This window comes from Odocoileus virginianus, chromosome X, assembly GCF_023699985.2.
Source record: "Odocoileus virginianus isolate 20LAN1187 ecotype Illinois chromosome X, Ovbor_1.2, whole genome shotgun sequence".
In the NCBI taxonomy this organism is placed as follows: Eukaryota; Metazoa; Chordata; class Mammalia; order Artiodactyla; family Cervidae; genus Odocoileus; species Odocoileus virginianus.
Genome location: NC_069708.1, coordinates 8,053,533 through 8,073,091, shown reverse-complemented (window position 1 = coordinate 8,073,091; position 19,559 = coordinate 8,053,533). Strand labels below are relative to the sequence as shown.

At 36.8% G+C, this 19,559-nt stretch overlaps 1 protein-coding gene across 7 annotated transcripts in view; it reads left to right on the top strand.

Annotated features, from left to right (window-relative positions):
* Window positions 1-19,559, top strand: part of DMD (dystrophin) — a 2,261,655-nt gene that overhangs the window by 736,867 nt on the left and 1,505,229 nt on the right. For all 7 annotated transcript variants that reach the window (XM_070462101.1, XM_070462106.1, XM_070462102.1 and 4 more), the window contains one exon: window positions 16,703-16,822. In XM_070462101.1, the coding sequence (XP_070318202.1) occupies window positions 16,703-16,822 (120 nt within the window). The remainder of the gene's footprint in view (window positions 1-16,702; window positions 16,823-19,559) is intronic.

The window sequence follows — 19,559 nt, the reverse complement described above, 5'->3', positions numbered from 1 at the left end:
GTCAATACTGTACTGTTTTGATTACTGTAGTTTTGTAATATGAATTGAAATCAGGCCTCTTGATGTCTCCAGCTTTATTCTTTTTTCCTCAAGATTTCTTTGTTTATTTGGGGTCTTTTGTGGGTCCATTCAAAATTTAGGATTGCTTATTTCCATGAAAAATGTTGTTGGAATTTTGATAGGGATTGCATTGAATATCTTGATTGTTTTAGGTATATGGACATTTTAGCAGTATTCTTCCAATCAATGAGAATTAAATATATTTTCAATTATTTGTGTCTTCTTCAGTTTTTTTTTTTTTTTTTGTCAGTGTCTTACAGCTTTCAGCATACAGGTCTTTCACTTCATTGGTTAAGCTTGTTGCTAGGCAAATTAAAGTTAAATTTCTTACTAGGCATTTTATTCTTTTGATGCAATTGTAAATGAGATTTTAAAAATATTTTTCTTCCTGATATTTTTTGTCATTGAATAGAAATACAATAGGTTTTTGTATATTGATTTTGTACCCTGCAACTTAGTGAATTCATTTACTTTTTTTGTGGAGTCTTTAAGGTTTTGTATATATTAAATCATTTGCATTGTGATAATGCTCATTCTAATAACCATTGTAAAACTAGCTAGCTCTGGATTTTATTGTAGGAACAGAGTCTTGCTCAGTCCATCAGGACACACATGTGCACATGCACACACACACACACACAGAAGAACCTTCATGACTGGTCCAATACTAAGGTAGCCAGATTTAGCAAATAAAAATGCACGAAGCCTAGCCTAGTTAAACCTACTTAAATTTGAAGTTCACATCAACAGTGAGTTTTTTTTTTAGCAAAAGTATGTCCCAAATTAGTTATTATTCAGCTGAAATTCAGATTTTACTGGGCATCCTGGATTTTATCTGACAACTCTATTCAGGATTCTGTGCTTCTTGGATTTATGGCTTTGGAAGGAAATATCTGCTGTCTTAACTCAGACCTTCTAAATCTGTATCTCACCCAACTTTGTTTTATATATATATGTATACATATATATATAGTTTTGACAGAGTTAGCTTCACAGTTCCTTCATGCAGACGAAGGAGACCTTTCTTTCAAAGTCCTAGAATTCTTTTTTATTTCATGAGCTTCAGTTTCTGTGACAAATGGAGCTGGTTTTTGATCTTGCTATAGCCAAAACCATCCTTTGGCCACAACAGCTTAAGGTCAAGCAATTTTGGGAGAGTTAGAGCTATGGTAATCCCAGCTACTGTGCCACTGGGGAAAAATAAAGCATCAACTATATTCTAATTTTCATATGGAAATTGTAACTAAAAGAGGTTCCCCTTGTCACATAAATTTTATTTGAAAATCTGATGAAGTTAGAGCCATTGCTAGACCTTGACCTGGACCACTTCTGCTGGGTGCATCGTGTGTTCCTCTGATGGATCCTATACCTATTTGCTTCCCCTTGGCCTACACTGGAAGTTGTGTGCAGATAGATTCTATATACACCAGTGACTTCCTCTCAGTCTGAGGGCATTTGCTGGCCATAGGAGAATCTCAGCCAGTTCAAACATGGGCAAAAAGTAGTTAGTACTGCCAGAGCTGCCACTAACCAAGGGGGGATGGGAGATGATAGATTAATATTCTAGAATCCTGGCCCCATGGCAGAATGGTTCCAAAGCATCTCTCAATTTCCAGAGTTCCTCAGAGGTTTCCCAGCAAGACTGGGCCCCAGAAGTCCACAAGGTCAGCTGTCTCACAGTCCTGCCCTTTCATAATATCTCCTGAGATGACTTCTCAAGTAAACCATTTCTACCCAGTACTTGGCTTAGGGTCTGTTCAGGAAGGAACTCAAGCTAAGACAACCTTCTCACCTCGGGAGTCTGAGGGTTATCCCAGCTTACCATCAACTACACGCGTAATTTTAAGAAATTATTGAATCTCTCAGGTTCTCCATATCTTCATGCTGGAAATGAAAGGGTTGAGCCCATTGATTTTTAGTGTTCCTTCCAGTCTTGGTTTCAAAGTTTCCATTAGTCTTGGAATGGCATGCATTTCTGGCAAGGGCAAAACTATGGGCAGTGACACTGAATATCAGAGGGAAGGATGTCAGCCCTGGATGCCCGGAGTCTAAAGAGGAAGCCAGGAAGCAGGCCCACGAGAGAGAAGTGGCAGAGAATGGTAGGGCAGCCATGAGTGTGAATGACTTAGGACAGCTGTGTGCAAAGGTCTCACCTGGAAACCAGGAACAGAGCCCTCATGGAGGTTAGGACGCCCAGGGTCTTTGTATTCTGCCAGTTACCAGAGAGGTTTTGCACTTTCCTCTGGAAGATAAATAGTGAATGGAACGGAAATGTGTCTAATATTGTCATAAAATTTGAACAGATTGTCCATTACTTGAAAATGGGTCATTTCTGATGAGTATGAAATTGCTTTGAAGAGAATAATTTGAAACAAAAAGGAAGTAACATAATTATATGCAAGTTGATTATGTAATCATTTATATCTAGGATTTATTCACATAAGTGCATAAGGAAAACCAGAAGGAATTGGTTTACTGGCACAGAAAGTGAGGTTAGCGTATACCTTTAATTGTTTAAACCCATTTCACAATATATTATTTTTTTATAAAATTAAGACAAGGAAAAAATATATTACATAGCTAAGAGAAGTCTGACAGTTGATAATTCTCTTTTGTTACTTGAAGTAATTACAGTGAGAAGACAAAAATTTGACAAAATCAAATAATTTATAAAGGAATCAAATTTGTTTAAATTGGAAACATATTTTTTAGAAGTATACACTAAAAGAAGTAAATTATTTGTGTTAGTCTTTCCATGCTTCATAAAACAGAAGAAAGGATAAATGTTCTTGCTTAGGTACCTGAATTCAAACTAAAGCCTTATTTAAATAATCACTGATTTACTTTGCAGCTTTTCTTCCCAAGGATTCTTAATGAATGAAAATAGGGAAATTTCTCCTTCTGACAATGAAATACATCACTAACCTTGGAGTAATCAGAAAGGAGCCCCCCCGCTACATCACCATGCTTCTCACCTAATAGACCATTTAGTTGTTTTAGCTTCATATCCATGAACATTATATCCATCCACTTTATTTTTAAGAGATAATTAAAGATAACAAAATTAAAGAGGAGACACAGGTTTTGTTGCTAGGAATGGGTTTAAATTCTCACATCAGAGGGCTCTGGTGTGCACTCTGTTGCTCTCTCACTCCCTCTTGCTCTCTTTCTCTCTCTCAGTTGGAGGACAAATCTTGCAAGCACACCATGCATATTACAGATATGCTTCTCTATGTTCTGTGACAGCATCCTTTGCTATCTTCATTTCAACAGCATTTTATTATGAGGCAGGCTAGAAATTCAACCACCGTGAAATGTCATGGAAATAAGTCACTTTTACTGAATCTGCCAATTAGGCAAGGTAAAGCGATTGATCCTATATTGGTGGTTACTATTAAATCTAGTCAAACTATTATCTCTGTGTAGCTGGGAAAAGTCCAATTTGCTGCAAAATTTGGAAGAGACCAGTAATTCTTCATCGCTGTTGCTTTGGGGAAAGAATTTAGAGGTTGACTTTAGATCCAAGTCACCCAAAAGTGATTCTCTTTGGAGTGAACAAATTGAACCTCTCAATCTTCTTGTGAAAGGACATGTCAGAAATAATTCTGGTTGGTTATTTCTGTCTTATAAGAGAAAGATTTTATTAGTGATGTTGATAAGGAATGAAAGGATTTCCCTTGAAGGAGTGACAACATTATTGAGGACAATAGAAGTCTGCTGTTGGCTTGAAATTTCATTAATGGAAAGAAGTTTGCTATTTTGGAGAGTATTTTAATCAAAAAGAAAATAACTGACTCAAGAATCTTGTCTCATAGTTCAATCACACTGAGATGAAGTTTAAAGCTTAGTTTACTATCTAAGTTTCCAATTCTTTTGAGAGGTTTAGACTTTTGTTATTAGTTACACTGACTTAGTAACAGCATCAACAAAGTCCTTAGTTTACAAGTTGTTAGAATTTACAGGTATCAGTGTGACATGTACATGATATTATGACTTTAGTAAATGTTCTTTGTTAAGTACTGATTAATACAAATTAAATGTTCTCTTGGAAGCACAGTCACCTACCCTTTCCTTAAAGCTTAGTTAATCACAAACATTTGGATTGCCAAGACTGTGAAATATCTCTTCCGGTGACCTTTAAAATGATCTGGATAGTCATGTAATGGGAAGGTTTAAATGTAATCCTGCCAAAGGATTTGACATTTCATTTCATTCCATTGCATTTTAACCCATATCACTGAACAGACACTTATTAAAACAAAATAGCTGCTGTGAAAATACAGAGACCTACTGTGCATGGAATTTTTGTCGAGAAGCTCACATGCTAGTACATTAGATAATGACACAGAAAACAAGTGGCCATTATATGTTATATAAGACATAATATTGTCAATGGCTTGAGAAAGTTAAAAAAAATAGTGATTCGTTTGGGCAAAGGAAATGAGGTGGGGCAATATAAGGTATGTTACTTGCTTTGGTCACGTATTGCACTATGCTCACTGCTGGAGGATCATCACCTGGTCGTGGAGGGTCTTGAACTCAAGACAGGCATTTGGAGCTATGCTACAGGCAATAGGGATCCATTACTGATGATAAATTAAGCTGAGGAGAGTGGGGATTTAGGAAAGTGTATCCTCTATTTTAGGAAGATACATCTGGTAAGATAAATTAGACCACAGATCAACAGGAGTCCAGGATATGTTAGGAAGATATTGCAGAAAGTATATAGAGCCTGACAGAAAGCAATGCCAATGGAAATTATTTTGGAAATCAAGAGCAGAACCAGAGAGGTTAGAATTAGGGAATTATCAAACAGTTTAAAATAACAGATTCTGAGACTGGGCAATTGGGAGACCCAAGCTGGATTTTAAAAAAAAATAGTACTAAAACAGAAATACAATAATTGGGAGGAGCACGAGTGATTCTAAAAAGCATACAAATGCAGTAGAATCAAATAGTATAGAATCAAACAGTGCTTTTAGTGACTAGTAAGCTCTCTTCCATCTTTAGCAAGGTTAGAAGTACATGTTATTAGTTACTGCCATGAAATTTTATTTTATTTCCAATTGTTTAGCCCCATAAGTGCTTGGTGAATGTCTGATAGCTATGGCAGTAAAGGTAAATAATATATCAATAATTAGGGAAAAAAAGCAAAACTGCAGTGCTACAGTCAGATAACCAGAGAGACTACTTCTGTGTTTCTCCAGTTCTAGCCAAGTATTTAGCATGTGAATTGCATAACTGATGCTCAGTAAATGTTTTTTTGGAGCAAATGCTTTCATTAATTGTGACTAGTTCTATGACACACAGAGGCTTCATCACTGGCAGAGGCATGAAACTTACAATTTAAATAAGCAATAATTATGAGCAGGAACAAGAAAGCACTCATATAGGTGAAGAAAGAACACATCTGTTTTTGCGGGGGGAAAGAGAACACATCTTTAAAGCAACTTATATGGGGATATTATCTCAGTGCCGTGTCACTATTTTTTTTGTTTCATTTCTTCTCTGATTCATCTCTGTTCAAATATCTTAGTGGTTATAACCCTTATATCTTTTTTATAAAAGTCACAAAAGATGCTACCAGCAGGCATACTTGTGTATGTCCATAGAAATCAAGCTTGTGAGCCTTGGTTATGCAGAAAAGCAAAACCATTCAATGCAATCAAATTCTCAGCTGGCTAACTACCACCATAGATGGCCAGTTCATGAAGAAGATGTGCACAGTGGACCAGCCAAAGAAACTATAGAGTCCATAATCCTACAGCTTTGTGTGTGTGTGTGTGTGTGTGTGTGTGTGTGTGTGTGTAGAATTGTGGTCTTGTGAGTTAGGTTCAACTTCATATAGATTGTGAGGTCTCTTTTTGCCCTTATGTTTTCAGTCTTAGCCTCTATCAGGGCAATCAAGATTGCCCCTTTAAGCTAGGCTTAAAACTTAACCCTTCTTCCAAGATTCTTATTTAGAAAGGACGGATGAGACCTGAAAATTATATTGTCCTGTTTCTTTCATCAATTTCCATATGGACATTACATGACCTTCAAGGGGCAGGGAATAGGAACCATGGGAGAAAAACATGTATCCTCTAGGGGGGAGATCCCCTGATCATATCAAAAGACAGCATTATCACAGACAGGTTGCAGGAGAGAATATTCAAGTAGGAATGATTAACAAGGGAAAAGTAAGGGGAAAAAGTAGTATATAAGGAAACTAAGCCATGTAAATAAAACTTGCACTTCCAATTACTGCTTAAAACTTTATATTAAAAACAATTTTTGTGATTAGCATTTGTCACTAACGCATACCACTGTTAAGGCAATCCTAAAGGAAATCAACAAAAATGCAAAAAGGCAAAATGGTTATCTGAGGAGGCCTTACAAATAGCTATGAAAAGAAGTGAAAGGCAAAGGAGAAAAGGAAAGATATACCCATTTGAATGCAGAGTTCCAAAGAATAGCAAGGAGAGATAAGAAAGCCTTCCTCCATGATCAATACAAAGAAATGGAGGAAAATAATAGAATGGGAAAGACTAGAGATCTCTTCAAGAAAATTAGAGATAACCAAGGATGTATAGAACAGACTTTTGGACTCTATGGGAGAAGGCAAGGATGGGATGACCTGAGAGAACAGCATCGAAACATGTATATTATCAAGTGTGAAACAGATCGCCAGTTCAGCTTGGATGCATGAGAAAAGTGCTCGGGACTGGTGCACTGGGATGACCCAGAGGGATGGGATAGGGAGGGAGGTGGGGGGGGGCGTTCAGGATGGGGAACACATGTAAATCCATGGCTGATTCATGTCAATGTATGGCAAAAACCACTACAATATGGTAAAGTAATTAGCCTCCAACTAATAAAAATACATGGGGAAAAAAAATAGAGATAACCAAGGGAACTTTTCATGCAAAGATGGACTCAATAAAGGACAGAAATGGTATGGACCTAACAGGAGATATTAAGAAGAGGTGGCAAGAATACACAGAACTATGCAAAAAACATCTTCATGACCCAGATAACCACGAATGTGTGATCCCTCACCTAGAGCCAGACATCCTGGAATGTGAAGTCAAGTGGGCCTTGGGAAACATCACTACAAAAAAAGCTAGTGGAGGTGATGGAATTTCAGGTGAACTATTTCAAATCCTAAAAGATGATGCTGTGAAAGTGTTGTACTCAACATGCCAGCAAATTTGGAAAACTCAGCAGTGGCCACAGGACTGGACAAAGTCAGTTTTCATTCTAATCCCCAAAAAAGGCAATGCCAAAGAATGTTCAAACTACTGTACAATTGCCCTTATCTCACATGCTAGCAAATTAATGCTCAAAATTCTTCAAGCCAGGCTTCAACAGTATGTGAACCATGAAGTTCCAGATGTTCAAGCTGGTTTTAGAAAAGGCAGAGGAACCAGAGATCAATATTGCCAACTTCTGTTGGATCATCGAAAAAGCAAGAGAGTTCCAGAAAAACATCTATTTCTGCTTTATTGACTATGCCAAAGCCTTTGACTGTGTGGATCACAATAAACTGCAGAAAATTCTTCAAGAGATGGGAATATCAGACCACCTGACCTCCCTTCTGAGAAATCTGTATGCAGGTCAAGAAGCAACCATTAGAACTGGACTTGGAACAACAGACTGGTTCCAAATATGTAAAGGAGTACCTCAAGGCTATATATTGTCACCCTGCTTATTTAACTTATATGCAGAGTACGTCATGAGAAATGCTGGACTGGATGAAGCACAAGCTGGAATCAAGATTTCCAGGTTAAATATCAATAACCTCAGATAATGCAGATGGCACCACCCTTATGGCAGAAAGCAAAGAACTCAAGAGCCTCTTGATGAAAGTGAAAGAGGAGAGTGAAAAAGTTGGCTTAAAGTTCAACATTCAGAAAACTAAGATCATGGCATCTGGTCCCATCACTTCATGGGAAACAGATGGGGAAACAGTGGAAACAGACTTTTTATTTTGGGCTCCAAAATCACTGCAGATGGTGACTGCAGCCATGAAATTAAAAGATGCTTGCTCCTTGGAAGAAAAGTAATGGCCAACATAGACAGCATATTAAAAAGTAGAGACATTACTTTGCCAACAAAGGTCCATCTAGTCAAAGTTATGGTTTTTCCAGGAGTCATGTATGGATGTGAGATTTGGACTCTAAAGAAAGCTGAGCACTGAGGAATTGATGCTTTTGAACTGTGGTGTTGGAGAAGACTCTTGAGAGTCCCTTGGACTGCAAGGAGATCCAACCAGTCCATCCTAAAGGAAATCAGTCCTGGGTGTTCATTGGAAGGACTGAAGCTGAAGCTGAAACTCTAATGTTTTGGCCACCTGATGCAAAGAACTGACTCCTTGGAGAAGACCCTGATGCTGGGAAAGATTGAAGGCAGGAGGAGAAGGGGACAACTGAGGATGCAATGGTTATATGGCATCACCAACTCAATGGAGATGAGTCTGAGCAAACTCCAGAGTTGGTGATGGACAGGGAGGCCTGATGTGCTGCAGTCCATGGAGTCACAAAGATTCTGACACAACTGAGCGACTGAACTGAACTGAAAGGAAATCAACCCTGAATATTCATTGAAAGGACTGATCCAAAGCTGAAGCTCCAATACTTTGGTCACCTGTTAAGAAGAGACTTATTGAAAAAGACCCTGATACTGGGAAAGATTGAGCTCAGGAGTAGATGGGAAGGACAGAGGATGAGATGATTGGAGGGCATCACCAACTTAATGGCCATGAGAGATAGTGAAGGACAGGGCATGCTGGCATGCTGCAGTCCATGGGGTTCACAAACAGGTGGACATGATGTAGTGACTGAAAACAGCAACAACATTAGCATTTCTTTCAAACAGTAAAAGCATGTAGGAGGACCTAATTATTTTGTGTGTGTTTAAAGCAATTTTGTGTTAGTAATCTTTCAAATGTAATAGGTTGAATTCAAGTATCACTAGGGAGCTAAAACCTGGAACTCAGTTGAGTACACACACACACACTGTTACACACAGGAGCTTTTACGTTTCTATTTTAATGGCTTATGATGTGGAATTTTATGAAACATATATCTATGTCTTATGCTTATTTAATCAATATTAATCTCTCTTATATGAGAGGGATTATATCACAGATTCTGAAGCCATACTCTCTAGGTTCAAAACATAGTTCTATCACCTGTGAGCTGAATGACTTGGTAAATGTTTCTTAACTATGTTGTGCCTCATTTTCTCTAAGTATGAAATTAGGGTGATGATGATGATGTGAATACCTATCTATAGTGTTGATAAAAATATTTACTACTTAACTGTATAACCCTGATAACCAGAATTATATAAATTATCTTTGGTGTTAGTATTGTATACGACATGACTTTTACCCAAATGAAGTTGATTAGTATGGTAATAATAGTCTTATGATATAAAGAAGTGATGAGTTATTTAGAAAGGGGCAGCATCACACTTTATGGTCTACAGAGTACTGTACAGATGATACTCAGCTTTAATTTTTTTTAATGTAGTTGAGAAGGCATCTAATTTCCTATAAATACTATGAACAAGCAACAGATCCCAAGGATAATCTCACATAAGAGATAATGCCATTAATTTAATTTAATTAAAAAATTGCAGTCCATACCCATGTTCGTATTTTAACAAATCAAGTGATTCCAGCTAACAGGTGACTCAGAAACTATTGAGCACTGATTCAGTTACATGGCTCAAAATGTTACAGCCCTGTTTTAAAGTACATCAGTGCATCTACTGAAATGTAACTATCCAAGACCCCTTCATCTTACAGATACCCACTTTATTTTTTAATACCTTATTTTTCCAATAATGCTTATTCATTAGACGTTTCTGCACTCTGCAGAGGGTAAGACAAGAAGGAAAGCAAAAACTCTATTCCTTACTTAATTGAATTGGTCTCTGCTAAAATAGGGCTTTCCTTGTGGCTCAGCTGGTAATGAATTTGCCTGCAGTGTGGAAGACCTGGGCTCGATCCCTGGCTTGGGAAGATCCCCTGGAGAAGGGAAAGGCTACCCAGTCCAGTATTCTGGCCTGGAGAATTCCATGGGATGTAGAGTCCATGGGGTTGCAGGGACTCAGACACAACTAAGTGACTTTCACTTTTTTCAGACAATTACGTTGCCTTTTTGCATTTCTTTTTCTTTGGGATGACTTTGGTCCACTGGTTCTTGCACATTGTTATGAACCTTTGTCTGTAGTTCTTCAGTTCAGTTCAGTTCAGTCGCTCAGTCGTGTCCGACTCTTTGTGACCCCATGGATCGCAGCATGCCAGGCCTCCCTGTCCATCACCAACTCCCGGAGTTTACTCAAAGTCATGTCCATCGAGTTGGTGATGCCATCCAGCCATCTCATCCTCTGTCGTCCCCTTCTCCTCCTGCCCCCAATCCCTCCCAGCATCAGGGTCTTTTCCAATGAGTCAACTTTTTGCATGAGGTGGCCAAAGTACTGAAGTTTCAGCTTCAGCATCAGTCCTTCCAATGAACACCCAGGACTGATCTCCTTTAGGATGGACTGGTAGTTCTTCAGGCACTCTCTTACTATTCACCAGGGAAAGAAAAAGAATGGAAGATTGCATGTGTGTATGCTAAGTCACTTCAGTTGTATCCAACTCTTTTGCAACCCAGTGGACTGTAGCCTGCCAGGCTCCTCTGTCCATGGCATTTTCCAGGCAAGAGTACTGAAGTAGGTTGCCATTTCCTTCTATAATCTAATGAAATAGGCACTTTTATTATCCCAATTTTGAAAATTAGGAAGCTGATGTTTGGTGTGGTTGGAAACTTTCAGAAGGTCACATAGCTGGTTAGCAATACCTGTAGGAATCAAACCTAGGAATTCTGACATTAGTTCCCATGCCTTTAATCATACATATATTTTTGTCACTCTGTGTTCTTTTCCACATATATTCTGAAAGATACACGGGCACTTAATGGTTAGCTCTGTTTTTGCAACAATTTTTCACATTTATTGAGCCTCCTTCCTGAAAATGGTAAGCGTTGGTTGCTTTTAAAAAAGCATCATTGAAATGGTCTTTAGTGTGCCGCCCCTCACTCTTGTAGCTTAGGAGTTGGAAAAAATATAAACATTTATTTCTAACAAAAAGGTATAAAATGAGTTCTGTTATAAAGACTAATATAACTATACAATAGTGGTTAAATAAGTAGATATCTAAATAAAAGCTCTTCTAGGAAAGCCTGCTGAGGAAACTTATTTAAAATATTTAGCAAATTGATAATAAAATTGCATACTGTAAATAGATCCTCATGAGGGACTAGACAGCACAGTGACCAGTCAGGCTTATTAAAGTCAATACTGGACTGAAAATAAAATGGTCCATCGTTTCTGAGTCATTTCATTCAGGGAATAGATAGAATAAGGAATACAGAGCCTAGCCCAGTGTAGAGATGATGGAAAGAAGGACATAAGAATAGCCATAAGAGAAAAGGTGATGAGGATGATATACTTCCTACCCGCCAGTTTTCTGGTTTGCCTGGGATGTTTTTATTTGAAAATAAAATCAATTTATTCCAGAATACTGCATTAACTAATTGTTCATAAGTATCTAGGGATTTTTTTCGTTCCTAAGCTGGATTTTCTAAGATAGTACTTTCCCAAATGTTACACTGATCCCATGTTCTTAGAAATTCTTCTGGTTTCTTAATATTTTTGCACAGTTTGTACTCAATATAACCTTTCATTTTGTGTACATTTAGTTGGATAAGCTAAAAACTATGAATTACTTAATAGCTTACTAAGCATATTTCTAGTAATATTAATCTAAAGTGATATGTGAGGAGGCAGTAGATGGCCTTAGAATCCGTGCAGAACCAATGACCTGTGTCGTTTCTAGGTATGTTTGTGTGTATGTAGGACTTGCAAGTGTTGGCAGTTTCCTATTAAAGTAGAAGAAACAATAAAATAAACTATGCACATAGGCAACCAGTGATTTTTCCTGTGTCACGTTGTTTAGCATATACTGTTACCAAGGGAAGTACTGTATACTCTCCTATGTAACTTACTAGAGACCCAAACTTGTTTTTGTTTTCTATTACTCTACCGTTCTGTTCATTGTTGCTCTTCACTTCTAACTGTCAGATATAATAATTACCTTTCCTTAAATATTTCCATGACTTTATTTCCCAAACATTGTTTCACATATATGCTAAGAAAGGACAAAATAGCCTAAGTCTGCGGTAAGCTTTGAAGTGACTCTTCGGTGATTGTTCTAACCACATTTTGAAGACCCATTTGACATGAGTCAGGGCAAGAATTCAGTACCACTGAAACATTTGAAGGAAATAGAAGAAAAGTCATACTTAAGTCATAAAATGTGAATATGTACTAAGGGAACAACAATTTTGTCAGATTCTTTAGATATATAATAATTTATAAGAAATGGAATCATTTACAGAGGTATAACACAATCTAAGTTGGCCAAATCTAAGCATTTTTAATGTTAAATTTCACTGTTGGCCTTTTCTCTTGTCATAACGAAAAAAAAAGATTCTTAGTTGACATTAGAAAACAAACATTGCTGACATTTGTATCAAGTAATGGTATAGAAATTTAATTAGGACCATGACAGATTTTTTAAAAATCTGGTAACTGTAACAAATGCATCACTTTAATAAAAATTCTGGCAAGAAATGCATAATAAAACACCCAGTATGTATCTGTGTGTACAAATAATTTATATTCTTTTAATAAGGAAAACAGGCTTTAACAATCACATATTACAACATTTTAATCTGAAGACATTATCTTCTGATAGGCAAAAAGCTTACTGTATTTCTCTGGGGATACATCTGTACTTGAAATAATTTGGCTCATATATCAGGTTTAATTAGTGAGTCAATTGTAAATATCCATTGTGTAAATCCTGCTATGAGAAATTGAAATCCATATGAAGTAAATATTTAATTAAAAATTAATTGTAAACTAGCTTTAGAAACTTTAATATATTTTAAAAATTAATTGCCTTGAGAGTCCATGTTTTCCCAAAGAGGGAAGCAGGGAGCTGCACTTTATACCAATGATCAAGACCCTTATTCATGGATAGAAAGGTTAGCAGAAAAGTTTAACTTTTAAACCCACCATTTTCTGTATGGCACTTTTACTTCTCAGAGACAACTTAATTTTTAAAAATGAAGTCTGGACATTGGATATTTGATTGTCTTTTGAAGATAAGGGAATTAGCTAATACTATAATATTCATAAATATTTATTTTTGAAGTTAAGTTCTGGCAAAATAGAGAATATGATTGAAATGTTTCAGTAGTTCTGTCTTGCAGATGTTGAGTATGTTCAGAAAGGTCAATTTAAGCTTTTCTGTTTTAATCCCCTATTAGGAGTAAATATATATATATATATATATATATATATAATTTGAAGAAGTCATAAAAGAGAAAAGGAGATACTGGGAGTGACTTAAATATAATATATGTGAATTTACTGCAGTGCTAACACTGTTCAAGATTTCATCCACTCTGGAGAACCTTTTCCATATTCCTTATTTTCCTCTACTCAGAGTTCATGTGGTTCTCACAGTTGATTTTTAAAGCTATTAACTCACAACTAGCTTTAGTGGTACTTTGTGTTAGCACTTCAGCAAAAGCATAACATGTAAACCCATGATCAATTTGGCAAGAATACAATTTCTGATTCTAGAACCAGTAGATAAGCAAATCTATTTAACCAATAGATAAAATAGAAATCTAAGTACTGGAGGAAAAAACTAGTATATTTGATCACATATGCTTTAGAAAGATGCAACCTAATTTTCAAAATAAGTATTTCATGAATCAAGCAGTGACTTTCTCAGTTTCCTTTGCTAAAAAAATATGTGAAAACCATAAAAAGTTAAAAAATGCAAGCAATATTTCCTAACTGTCTTTAATATATGTAACTGAATATACCCTCATGCTTGAATGATAGGGGGAAAAAAAAGACTTGGCCAAATGAAAGAAACCAATTTATGATAATATTGGCCACCAAAATATTATTTTAGTTATTATTTTTAAAATTCCTGGCTGACACATTTGAAATGTTCCCAGTCCTGGCTTATATAACTCAAAAAGCACAGACTAAACATGACTTTCAAGGGCAACTCTGAATGTTAATGTTTCCATTTTCGGCCTCATGGCAGAAAGAGTTTTATTAACCAGTGTAAGCTCTGGAATGTCAAAGGCGTGATAGGCAGTACAGACTCCACACACAAAATAGATGCATAGTCATTTTATTCTAAATTGCTTCACTTGAAAATGTACCATGAAAATCTGGAGAGAGGAAGTAAAAGTAAGTGATTTTATAGTGCTCTAAAAGTTGAGACTTGAAAAATAAAAGTCCTAGGATAAAAATGCTCTAGCATTCGCATTTGTGATGTAGCTAATCCTCTTAGGTTCCTTATGCCTGGCTTATAGTTTGAATAACTAAGAGCAAGTCCCATAGGTGCCAGGACAGCCTTGTCTGTAGGGACTGCAGGTTTTCTAGAAACTAACAGGCACTGTGGGCTTCTCTGGCGGCTCAGATGGTAGAGAATCTGCCTGCAATGCGGGAAACCCGTGTTTGATCCCTGGGTCAGGAAGATCCCCTGGAGGAGGGCATGGCAACCCACTCCAGTATCCTTGCCTGGAGAACCCCATGGACAGAGGAGCCTGGTGAGCTACACCCAGGCGGTTGCAAAGAGTCAGACATGACTGAAGTGACTTAGCACACGTGCATGCATAACAGGCTTTGTCTCAAACCGCCTTCTTCTTTCTTATATTATATAATAACATATTCTAAGAAGCAGAGTAGATGATTAGGAATTTTACATACTCATTTAGTCATTTCCAGGTAATAATTAGTGTAGCATGATAAGATCTGGTGGAACTGGAGCTCCCAGGCCAGGTGTCTTGGATCTAGAACAGCCTCCTCTGTTTAGTCCTCCCCTATTTACCATCTGTTTATTCCTCTCTGCCTTCCCCTGTTTATCTTTATAAGAAATCTATACACTGTGATTTTTAAAAGATTGGAGTACTGTTTGGGGTTATATATGCTTGATAGTATAATTGTAATTACACATTAAAAACTAGAATCTTTACCCATTAGATTGTAGTCTTTACACAGTCAAGAAGGGCCAAACTCATCTGTGCATATTACCCTCACCCCTGCATGTGGTGCTGTTCATTCAATAAAAAATGATTGATCTTTAGTTGTATGGAATGTAGTGAGAAGGACAGAGTGTGTCTCTGTTTTAATGGACCTTATATTCCAGTACATAAAGATAAACAATAAATGACTAATACAGAAGAAAAATCCGAATGTGAAAATGCCATGTTAAGAAAGTTATATGACTCAGGGAACTCAAACCAGGGCACTCTAACAACCTAGAGGGGTGGGATGGGGTGGGAGGTGGGAGGGAGGCTCAAGACGGAGGGGACATATGTATCTCAATGGCTGATTCATGTTGGTGTTTGGCATAAACCAATACAACACTGTAAAGCCATTATCCTTCAATTAAATAAAATTTTAAAATGAAACAGATAAAATTAAACTGTATTATTTGAGTTAATAAAAAGTTATAGAAATGGTAACTAAGAAGCAAATTTGGGTAGCATCTTCATGAAAAGCCTTTCTGAGCAGGTGATGCTTAAACTGAGTCCTGAATGATAAGAAGGAGAGATTATTTAAAGATATGGAGGAAGACCAATTGGGGATAAAGCAAACAGCTTGACACAGTTAAAGAGAGAAGATAAGTATGACTGAAACATAGTGTCAGAGGGTGAGAATTGTACGCAGTTACTTTAGAGAGGAAGAAAGGTACTAGATCATATAAGGATTTCTGGTTACATAATTTGGATTTTCCTTCTTAGTGTCATGGGGCCACATTGGTTTTTATCCAGGGGAATACCATCTGATTTATAGTTGAGCGGAGGAGAAGGAACCAGCAAAAAAACTAAAAAGCAGTTCTTAGTGAGATGAAAGGATAATCAGGTAAAGGCGGTACCTGAAACTCAAGAAGAGAGAAGGTCCACTATGGAGTGGTTAATTAGGTTGGTAACTGGAATGTCGATTAAAATAGTATCACAAAATGGCTATTAGATTTGGGAACCTGGAGGTTGATGGCAACTTTTATAAGAGATGTTTTAATGGGATAATGAATAAAGGGAATAGTAGGGTAAGGGAGTGGAAAGAGTAACTGTAGGAAACACAAACTATTTTTTAGTGAAGAGGAACATATAACAAGGCAGAAGCGATAAGGGTTTTGGGGTCAAGAGTTTGTTTTGGTTTGGTTGTTAATGGAGAACTGTAGAGGAGACACTGAAGACGCTCGAGGCAGCCAAGTATTTTAGGAGAACTGTCCTTGAAAAGGTGACAGAAGTGGGATAAAGGACAGCACATTAGTATGCCTTTATCAGCAGATGCTTTTTCTCTCTTTCCTTTCACATTCCGTTGACAAAAATGTGCAAATCTTGCTGAGCACCATAGCAGAAAATTTGCTGGAAATGGTTCTAATCTAATAAAAATTGCATTACTCAAAGCAGAAATTGCAGAAATGAATCACACTCATTTGGGAAAAAAAAAGTTTCTTGGTGTACAGAGCAGGAGACTTTTAATTTCCTTTTAAAATTTTATCTTTCAGGTGCTTCAAGAAGACCTAGAACAGGAACAAGTCAGAGTCAATTCTCTCACGCACATGGTGGTGGTTGTTGATGAATCTAGTGGTGATCATGCAACTGCTGCTTTGGAAGAACAACTTAAGGTCAGATTATTTTCTTTAATATAGTAAATATGTCATTCAAAATAATTAATTGCAATTCAGAAAATATTTAGAATATTGAAAACAGAATTTGTATATGGCAAATATTAAGCATGCAACATATTTATTTAAACTGATTCAAATTATGTCTCATCTGTGGGACATTTGTGCATAATTCCTTTTCACTATTCACTGTTTGTTCATAGCAGCTTCTTGGCCTTTGGGGAAATACATAACTGCAGATCTGTTTTTTAATTATAGTGAATACCATATATGAGATAACTGGTAGTGGAATATTATTTATGTTCTCATCAAGCCTGCAATCTGAGGACAAAGGTTAAAAAAAGAACACAAAAAGGATCACATTCAATCAAATAAAAAATCTAGTACCTTCATTATGTTTATTCCTGGAAGCTTTCAGTTTTAAGTCTCATTGAGAATGTAGCAAAATTTTTAAATCATGGAAGTTCCGTTGGAGCAGACACTTAGCCTATCAGTCTCTCATTCAGTCTGACTCATAGTAATTGTGTCCTTGGAAACTTAACTCATACATACTGATAAGGGATAATGTGAATATTTTCATATTTTTATATTTTCTTCCTAATTGAAAATGATAAAGTTGTATTTTTTTTAATTCAACAATGCATATATGCATATACCAAACATCAACATGAAGGAAAAATACAGCAGTTTATTGTTCAGAATGTAAAACATACATTCACACATTTACACAACCACAGATTGTATTTGAGTCATTCATTGTACCCACCAAATGCCAGTCTTTCTTTGATGGTTAGGGGCCAATAGTCTGACACGTCTCAGGATCCAATCAGTGTGGGTTTAAATAGCTTTATAAGGCCAAGATTGTTCTAAACCTAGTTTCGCTTACCTAACCTATAACATGATTTCTTAAAGCCTTATCTCTGTTTTCTTCTCTTTTTGTGTGAATTGTATTTTTTTTAATCCCAGTGAAATGTCATTTCCTAAGGTTACTGCTTTAGACTGCAATCTCCAACAATATTATCTCACTCTCCATCATTAAATGAGAAAGACAAAGCTGTTGAACTGCTACAATTGAGCATTTAATATATACTAGTGATTCATGTTAATTGCTTATGTTTCAATGAAATTGCAAGGATTACAGATCTAAAAAGGTTTATGACACTCAATAATATAAAGTCTCACTGCATATGTGATCAGATTTGTTTTACACACACACATACACACACACACACACACGACTTGCTAAAGGACTGACAGGCTGCTGCTACACCCATCTTAAGAAATGCCGTAGTTCTGATATAATAATGTTGTGACTGTTTACAAATAGGTAAAAATCTAATATTCAGTGTTTCTTAGACATTTTCAGAAAAGTTGAAAGAAGGCCTGGAGGCAAAGGTTAGATGCGTGACTGGTTAAAAAAAAAAATAACAGAAACTTTTCTAAGTCATAGAGTATTTCCAGTGAAAATAACAACTGAAAAACATTCAGTTTGGCATCACCAGACCTAGTACAACTAGCTTTAGAATATAATTATTCCAAGGTGATGCCTGTGGGACTAGGCCACCTTGAACTGTTTAGTCCAGAGCACTCACAGATGGTGACTGGGTTAGATCTTAGGTAATAAATTAAGAGTGGTGGCCCTAAGGTTTTCTATATTTATTATCCTACTTACTCTCATTTTTTTAACTATACTTTCTGCCTTTAATTCTTTGACCCAGAAACACCTACTAAGATAGCTGTGCATGTATTGGCTGTCCCCGATTCACGCAAACTCAGTTCATATTTGTCCGTGATTGCCTCCCCCTTAATTAGTGTTGAAAATAGCCTCCCAGTCTCCTCTTTCCCCCTTAACCCCATTTCCCCTTGTGATACCTCATTTCCTGTACTGTCACCTGATTTTAGATAATCTTGACTAGTGTCTAAAAGAGCAGAGTTAAGGGACTTCAGTGGTGAGGAGGCCACTGCTTTAGCCTCTCTTTCTTCCTATTCCAACAGTTTTCTCAGTCTTAGAGGAATCCATCCATGTTTGAATTGTATGCCTTATTTAACCATTGGTTTGAATTGCCCTGAAATACTGGGCTTTCATTTGACTTTGAAATTTTGATAATTCTTTCTTAGGTCCCTTACAAGTGATACAATCTTATCTTACCTAGTTTAATTTTTATAAGGAAAGAGAAGAGGGTGAGAAGTTGATAGAAGAGGAGGAGAGAAGAAATAATAAAAAGTAAAAAGATAAATACACTAGAGGAGTCGCTTGAACAACAACACAAATGCCCTCTGTGTGTGTGGCAAGAAGTCTATGTATACTTCAGAGACTGAACTACTGTGCTTCATACTGGGCCCTGAATAATTCTGTTAGAAGTAATAGTAAGAATTTTAGGAAAAAGAAACAGGTATATGGACTCAGTACAATGGGCGGGGAAACTGACCAGAAACCAGGAAGAATCTTTAAGCGCTTTTGTTGAAGCAAGGTCTGGTCATCCCACACCTTCTTTTTCCCCCGCCAGGCCTCCCATGTCACCACAATGCCTTAACCCATCTCTCTCCAATTTGCTGAAGTAGCAGAGCCTCAAAATGGATACCCAGTTGTCTTTAGGAAAGAGATACAGATGGAGGAAGACTCGGAAGGGAAGTCTTTGATGTAATTCAGTAACAGAGAGAGAGATGCGCTTCCCATCTTGAGTTAGAATTCTAAAAATACTCCTCATGGAATATCTTTACATGTATTGACTTAGTT